The 8,620-nt window shown below is 44.5% G+C and overlaps 1 protein-coding gene across 1 annotated transcript in view; it reads left to right on the top strand.

Annotated features, from left to right (window-relative positions):
- Positions 1-1,835: 1,835 nt before the first annotated feature.
- Elovl4 (ELOVL fatty acid elongase 4) overlaps positions 1,836-8,620 on the top strand; it is a 28,528-nt gene continuing 21,743 nt past the window's right edge. Inside the window, exon 1 of the mRNA XM_028756236.1 lies at positions 1,836-2,205. Coding sequence (XP_028612069.1) covers positions 2,106-2,205 — 100 coding nt within the window. The 5' untranslated portion in view covers positions 1,836-2,105. The remainder of the gene's footprint in view (positions 2,206-8,620) is intronic.

Here is an 8,620-nt window from a genome sequence, read left to right on the forward strand (position 1 = left end):
AGAGAGAGAGAGAGAGAGAGAGAGAGAGAGAGAGAGAGAGAGAGAGACCACTACTATAACAACAACACATGAACTTCCAGGGATGTATTCAAACCATAGCAGCAAGCTTTGGTTCTGTACAATCTCTGGTATTTGTAAACCACTAGTGAATTAAGGAACATTAGGTAATGAACTGTAATCTTCACGCTCAAGTAATAGAGCTCAAGAGTGGATACATCCTAAGACTGTTTCTTCCTGAATGGTTGAACAGCTCATAAGTGTAAATAAAAATGATTATGCCCCAAGTAAGGCAGAGAAAATGATAAAGCTCAGTTCCAATTTCTAACTTAACAATGCTGGGGCTTGTCTATGATTTCCTTATGTGACAGGCGCCCCCTAGTGAACAAGGAACTTAAACTGGCCTCCACTGTAGAAGAGGGGCACCAAGGAAATTCTTGAATAAAGCTGCTTTAACGATTTTACGTTATATTAAATAAGTAAAGATGGTGAGATTTTGTGAGGCAAGGGTAGGAATCTGTTCTCCATAGAAAACATCCAAGACTCCAAGTCAACTGGCAATAAATATCACAAGCAAAGGGAAAACTAACTCATATTTACATTACCAAAGGAAATGAGATTTGAGTAGAATTCTTTATAGTTACTAGAATCATAACTAGGAACTGAGATGTAAGAAATTCTTTAATCTGAGAAACTTCAGTCTGGCAAGCGGATTTGACAAATTAATAAATCATATATCATTTGGTTGATTTCAGAGTAAGGCATGTAAAGAAGGCTATGGTGGCCTGAGTTATACAACAAATCAGTTACTTTTAATCACCCTTTCTCGGTGAAGCTCTTTCTAATAAAACAACTCCCACTATGCTCTGGAAGTGGTGTGCGGTATAATTTTGTCACCATAAATATTTATGATGTGCTATTTATAGCACAGAGTTAGGGCTCAGGTAGTACTCATGTGAACAGTGTTGGACATTTGACTCAGTGGCCTTTAAAATAAGCATTCTAAATCAGGAAGTGGAGGAAAAAGCTGAAACAAAAGTGGATGGCATATCTGAATAAAAAAACAGGTGAATTTGTTATTGGACCATTCGCTGAAATCTTGCTTTATGTCAGAAACTATAAAAATTATATAGTGTTATTTTGGTTTTTTTTTTTTGTTGTTGTTGTTGTTACTATTCACAGGGATGGCTCTCTTCTCACAAGTCAGTTGCTCTTTGTCTCCTCAGCATCACCCTTTCAGATTGACCTGAATGTCGTCTGGTCCAAGTGGACACTTTAACTTATTCTTATGGCTCCCTCTTCTCTGAACTACCAGTAGCCTAATTTGGTGCAATTACATTACTTTGATCGGCCCATGTCCATTGAGAACACTGTTTTCAATATTCACAGGGATTTAACTACATGCTAATGTTATTTATGGGGTGATCACAGACTACTCTCCTTTGCTGCTGCCTAAGACAAATGGCATTCCTTTTTACAGTGAAACCACCTGCGTTTCCTTGTCTGGGTGACAAGCACGTGCCAAAGGCGAAGACAGCAAAAGCACAAGCGATAGAGGTGAATAACAGGCAAGGACCAGAAATACCTCGCCTACTTCATCTTTGCCCACAAACTCCCACTTTTTCCATCCGGTTTCCCACGTTGCATCCGGCGGAGCAGAGGTGACCGTGGGCAGGAGGGCAGGGGAGGAGGACTGGGTACGAGGTGTCCCCCTGCGGCGTTCCTGTGGCCCAGGTGGTGGCCTGGGGCTGGCCTTAGCGCGCCTGCGCAAGTCGGGCATCACTCGCGACCGCAGCATCCCCGCGCCTCGGGCTAGAGGAGGCGCCGCCCCGCCCCGCGCGGCCACGTGATGCGGGCGAGGGGATTGGAGCTGCCGCAGCGCGCGGCTACAGAGAGGAGCAGCGCTGGGCGCTCGTGGCGGGTCCTCCTCCTCCTCCTCCGTCCTCCGGCTTCTTGTCTCTGCTGCTCGTCGCCGCACGCCGCCCGCATCCCCAGTCGCGGCTCCTGGAGGAGGAGGAAACGCCGCTGCCAGCAGGGTACCCGCCGCAGTCACCCACCGTCCCTCGGAGCCTCTCTTCTCGCTGCTGCTCGCACCTCTCTGCGTCAAGATGGGGCTGCTGGACTCAGAGCCCGGCAGCGTCCTGAACGCGATGTCCACAGCATTCAACGACACCGTGGAGTTCTATCGCTGGACCTGGTCCATCGCAGGTACAGGCGAGGGGCCTCACCCATCTCCTCCGGTGTTCCTAGGGCTGCCTACGGCGCAGACGCCAGTCCCCGGCCTCAGCGCCAGGCAAGGCCCTGCGCCCCCTACCCGGCGCCTCGAGGCTGTTAGGGGCGCCCGGGTCCCCGCAGATGGAGTGGCGCGGGCGCCGCAGTTGTGCACTGGTTAATTGGATGAGAATGTTAAGGCGTCCTCCTCCCTCCCCCCCCCAACACTCCCATCTCTTCAGCTCCGCGGATGCAGGAGCTGACTTAACCAGATGCTGCCGGTGCAGCCAAGAAACCACCCCGCCCTGACGCCCGCAGTTCCCGAGCTCGCTTATTCTCTTATGTATTGGTTGGTACTCCTTGTAGAGAAATGGAGAGGCCCGGAGGCGGAGGAGAGCTGCGACTGTACCTGTCTCTCCGCTACTTCAGCTTCCTTGAAGGCTTTGACAAGCCACTCATTATCTTCTTCCATTTAGCTAACCTCTTTGTAGTATAATTTCCAGCGAAAAGTAAAATAGCATTATTTAGCTTCTTGAAGAACGTTAGTTTTTTGTGGTTCCCCAGTAGCCAGTCTGTTAGGCTACTCGCTGCGAGGGCTTTGCGCAGTGCAGTGCCTTCAGGGGGAGGGGAAGAAAGGCAGTCTTTGGGCTGGGGGTCTCTGCAGCAGCACCTAGAGGTTGGCCCAGAAACCTGCTAAGTACACTGTGCTGAAATTAACGAACTTTCCCTTTAGTTGTTGAGTTTGCAGAGAGCAGGGCTGTCATTGGATGACTTGGGTAGTTTTTCTAGCAGAAGTAATTGTAACATATATGTTCGCGTTTTAACATTTCTTCATTTCCTTTGTTGCTTTTTAAGTTTCCGAGATCTTAACCATTAAGTTTAAAGGATCCTAGGAATGGTTTTGGGCTTTAAATTTTTGTTGTCCGTTTGCAGTGTGACCCTGTATTCTAACAAAAGAGGATGTTAGCAATATAGGTTTTGATAGCTGACTTCTTTAGAAGTGAAAAGTTTCTTCTGTAGTTGTGTGTGTGTGTGTGTTTTGTTGCTAGGGCAAATGAGACAGTGGGTTATATATAGTGTGATACAGTATGAGATTTGATGTATGTGCTGTGGACAAAATGCTTGCTGTAACTGTTTCTGTATGAGGCAAATGCTTTTTCGACACGGAGGCTTCATTGTCTTGTTTTAAAAAGCGCGATATTTCTCAGGAGATCACACATCTGACCGTAGGAGAGGCAGTAGTTCCCAAGCCTCGCTGCTGGAGATGGTTTAAAGGCAGTTGTAATGGGACAATTCTTCCTTGAGTTTTTCTTTAATGCTATCACACTGAAACCTGCAATACCTGGGGAAGAAGCACCCTTCCCTTCATCTCTGTGATACTGCTCTGAACATTGCATCAGAGCTTCCCCTTACACAATTGCACAGACCTGAACATCAGACAAGCTGGCTGGCAGGTGGCGATGCGGTTGAGGTCCTCCAGCTACTTTGCACCCAGAGCCACACCTAGGCGTTCTCAGTCCTGTCTCTCGGTTCCTTCCCATTCTGTAATGTTCTCATCTCTCCTGCGCCCCAGAAAGAAGAGTTGAGAGCAGAGCTAGAACATAGCCTCCTGTGGTGGTTCATTTCTTCCGAATGAGTCTGAAAAAGCCATTGAATGGTGTTGGGAGTTTTGTGTGTTCACACACATGAACGTTTGCTCCTACACTTTTGAGGGGCTTATAAAATAATACACTATCATGGGCCCAGCTTTTGAGATGAGTAGACGCAGGGGCACTCAAGTGACCTCTTACTAGCAGGTCAGTGGGAAGGTATTCATCCATGCCCCTGACTATCCACTTACGAAACCTGAGACTGCTTCCTTGCCTCTGCGCTGAGCTGCCGGTGCAGGCGGGCGGAGCTACTTCTTAATCCACCAGAGGCTCAGTGGCTAGAGTCTGTCTGGGCCTTGTTGCAGCATAAGGGGGACCATTGTTCAAGTTTGTTTGTTTGTTAACATATCTGGAGCTCCCGTGCTCACTCCCCTTAGACTTGTGTGTGCTCTGGAGTTCCTTCTGGGAAGCAGGTCACATGGCTCCTCTTCTAAGAGCACTTGTTTCTTCGGTGAATATTGAAAACCTAGCTAAGGGGGCTACAGAGTAGGAAGGGAGGTTTCTTCAGCAATGCTGAAGAAAAGTGGGTGAGTCAGATGTTTGGAAAGAGGAAAATAAAACTGGGTGGGAGACACAGGTGCTCTTGGGAAATGGTTGTGACGAAAGGATACAATTATTCAGGAAAAGCAAGCTGAGCTAGGCGCCTTGCCTTGCCCGAGAGTGCCTCGCTGTAGGTGTATGCTGATTTCTCTTCCTTTTACTAGTTCCTTGGGTTTTTCTCTCCTGGAAGTTCCTCCCTGAGCCCAAGCAAAGTCATTCTACTTTGGATTGTCTTAATAAGAAAGTTCCAGGATTGTAGAGTGTGTTTGACAGCCAGAGACTTTTTTTTTAAGCCTTAGAACAAATAGCTTTGAAATATAATTTCAAACTCTTCCATCAAATGTTGTTGTTTAATAAAACACAGCCAAAGGGAGATCGATCTACAAACCTGACTTTTCAACAGTAAATAACGAATTTGTGCGCTCACAGGAACAAGTCACCTTTATGTGTCATCGACACTTCATATTTTGCAATTTAAGATCTAAAGGACTGTGCTTTTAGAAAAAAATAAAATAAATTCGACTTTCCTAAACTAAGCACTTAGACACTTGCAAAAAGAAAGTTATTATTGCTTATACTGGAAGAAGGAAGCATGGACCCATGTGAAATTTCGTTCTAGCGGCCCATCTTGGAGTCAGAGCTCTGAGGCCCCTACAGTTGCTTTTTCTTTTCTTCTCTGATTTTTCTTGGTATGTGTGAACAGGATTAGACTCAAAAAGTAGCTAATTAAGCTCTCTATATAAACATTTAGGCTGACACATCTAAATAAATTTCCCCTCTGATAAATGCTACGCTGTCCACTTTACCCACTATAACCTCTTTTCTTCTGGCTTCTTGGTTCCTTCATGGAGCATGGGTATATGCTTATGTGTCCTTGAAGTTGGTGCTTAAACAGTGGAGTTATCTGGGTTCTTGAGTTTGCTTTGGAAGAGGCAGAAGGGAAAGAGGATGAGACCAGTGGTATAGGAGGGAAGCTGTCTCCTATATGATGATGACAGACTTCAGAAGCTAGACTTGGATAAGTTAACTGCACTTAGATCACGTGTAGTTCTTTAGTCCAAAATGTACTTGCCAGGCAAAGTCCAGGTCAGGGACGGAGAGAATAGGAGGTCACTAGGTCAAAGCTCATGAAGTCTAAGGGAGTCACTGGCATTCTGCTCCCCTTTGAAATCCTGGTTTGATGGCCAATCAGCAGAGTCCTTCTCTACTGACCTCTCAAGGGTCTTCTCCCTATGTGTCAGTCATGAGTGGTGAAGTCAGCAGACTGACTGGCTCTCTTTTCTGATCATTTTAGTGATTTCCCACAGGTCCCTTACCCCAGCAGTGGGGGAGCTGATGGAAGACCAGACCAAAGATGTCAAAGGCAAAGGGAGCAGGGGCTGAATTGGGGCATGAACTAGGGAAACCAAGACTTCGAAAGGACCAGTGAGTCACTTGGACCTGCTGTGGGCGGGAATGCTTAATTCAGCTATAATAAACTGCAGTCAGAGGAGGTTTATCATATGACTTGCCAGGCTGTAGGGGAGGAAGACAGGTTTTAAATGGTGTACAGCATGTTAATATTCATTTTATTTGACATGGTTAATGGGTAGTTTTTATGTTAATTTCTAAAATAGGTTTTATTTGGATTAGATAGGAAATATGTATATGTAAGAGAGCAAGTTGTGTTCTCTCTCTCTCTCTCTCTCTCTCTCTCTCTCTCTCTCTCTGCAAGGGTTAGGGTTTGAGGTAGGGTCTTAATATGTGAAATAGGCCGGCTCTGAGCTCACTGTGTAGCCAAGGCTAATCCCAAGGTCTTTACACATTCACCTCCCAGTACTGTGATTACAAGTGCACACTCTAGCACAAAAACAAAAGTGTAGGAAATGCCCAGCTTCTAGAACCTCCCATGGTCAGTGTTGTTACTGAAGTCTTGTCTTAGCCTCTCTGAAGCTTCTGTGAGGTCCAGACAACTTTAGGGGGTTTGCTCTGTTGATATTTTTCCTCTACCACAGTCTGACTTGCAATAGCACATACCCTTGGACTTCAATGGCTGGGACTCTCATAACGTCTCCATCCATAGCATATAGCGGAACACCCCTCATGGTCAGATTGTAGTGGGGCAAACAGAGTTCTTAGACTGGTGTCACTTGCTTAGGGAGTCAGATTTTAAGATTTCAAAGTTCTCGTGATCTTGTAAGGTACAAAGTACTTGGTCGCTCTTTTTAAAATTCAGTGTTTTATTTTTCTTAAGTCATTTAAGTAATAATGTCACGTGATATTATTACATATGATATTATATGCATCCTAAATGATATGGATGACTTTACATGAGTATGGTTTTTCCCCTGAGCCACTACTCTTGCATTAAGCATATGTATCCTTGCAGAGAAGAGTTATTTAATGAAGTGTGTCTTTCCTCATTTTTTGTGCCTGTTTCCCCCCCCCCCCCAGATGTTACAATCTTTTGTTTATAAAATAAACCAAGGTTTTTCTGTATCAGAATTTATTACGTGTTTTGACACTTAGTAAAGAGACAGGTGGGAGATACATAGTTTCCAGAATCTGCTTCTGGGTTAGCTTGCTAATGAGCTCAGGCAATAGTCCTCGACTCACAGTCTCCTACCTGTAGCTCTGGCCAGCTTGAGTAAGCTGGTCCTCCAGTAAGAGCAATGCCTGCCTATCTTTCTCTCCTTACAGTACTCCCTTGCTCATTTTCCTCTGTTTTCTACTCCAGATACCATATAGCTCTGCTTCTGAGACCATTGCCTACATGGTAGGCTGAAGCAACTGCAGGACCTCTGACATCAAACTTTGTGTGTCATTTTTTTTTAAATGACTCTGGTCCTGAATTATATAAACCATCATTATGATCCACCTCCTTATTTTATGGTTTCCTCCTCAACATGCCCAAGAGAATCTCTCTCTCTTGCTCTTACGAAAGAGATGATTCTCTGACTAGAGCTTTGGTTTTTAGTTTTCTCACTGATGTAGTTCAGTCCTTGAACTTGTGATTCTCCTGTCTCAGTTTCCTGAGTGCTGACACTGTAGTCAGGTACCACTCCTGGCCATCTTGCATAATTTTGATTAGTGATGTCTCAGGGAAGTAAAGTTTTAGATGACTTTAAACTGCTGACAGGTACCCCACCCCTTTTGTTAGTGTGGGGGGGATTGAGCTTCAGGGCTTCACACATGCTAAGCAAGCATTCTATTGAGTGGTTTTTTGTTTGTTTTGTGTTTAGCCCTGCAGAAAGTTTTTTTTTTAAATTATCTTTATTGGTTGTAATTTCAGTTGGTGCCCACTAAACCAAATGAATCATCTATCAAGTCATTTAGTCGCTCATGACAGAGATACACAGTCAGATAATCACTCTTTTTGTCCTTCATACATGGAGAAACAAATTGAGGGTAGCAGGACAGAGCGGGTGGAAAGCCTTAGGATCTGAGAATTAGGTGACCTGGCTTCAGTCAGGAGACCGCTGCTACTGAGTGTGAAAGTTTGAACAGGTCCCTTTCTCCGATAGTCCTTGATATTTTTCTCCTGTAAATCCAGAGGAGTGAATTATGTAATAGTCTGTAGGATCTTCCTGGATCCATAGTTCTGTTGTGTAGACCAGGCCTTGAACTCATAGAGATCTACCTGCTACTACCTCCTGAGTATTGGGATTAAAGACATCTGCCACTATGCCCTGCTTGATCCTTGGTTCTGTATAGATGCTACTCATCTGTTCTTTGAATAGAGAGAGCAATTTCAGTGGCATATAGGTCTGTTATTAATTTGAAAATCTTTTTTATGATTTATGTGCTTTCTAAAACCTTCTTAGTACCTCCCCATGAGTAAAAATAGTACATTTGTTATTAGCCTTTTTTTTTTTTTTTTTGGCTTGGTCTTGTCTGTTCTGCAAGAGTTGTGTAGAGGAATAGAGAAATAAAGGATTCTGCCTGAAACAGCACCATGTGACGCTGCATCACCAGAGCTGTTTAATTATCTCAGTATTCCTTGAATAACCGTGAGTGAGCTAACTTGCCAAAAACAGTAACAGAAAAAGTATAAATGATTTCAATTACATGGTAATTCTGTCATGTGATGTGCAGCTTCCAAAGATGGCTTCTTAATGTAGTCTGAGCAAGTTATCAGTATTTCTTTGTCTCTCTTTTCCTTTCTTAAGGATTTTATTTTTACTTGTGTGAGTAAAGTGTGTGTGTGTGTGTGTGTGTGTGTGTGTGTGTGTGTGTGTGTGTGT

Source organism: Grammomys surdaster, unplaced genomic scaffold (genome assembly GCF_004785775.1).
Source record: "Grammomys surdaster isolate TR1022 unplaced genomic scaffold, NIH_TR_1.0 126113, whole genome shotgun sequence".
NCBI lineage: Eukaryota > Metazoa > Chordata > Mammalia > Rodentia > Muridae > Grammomys > Grammomys surdaster.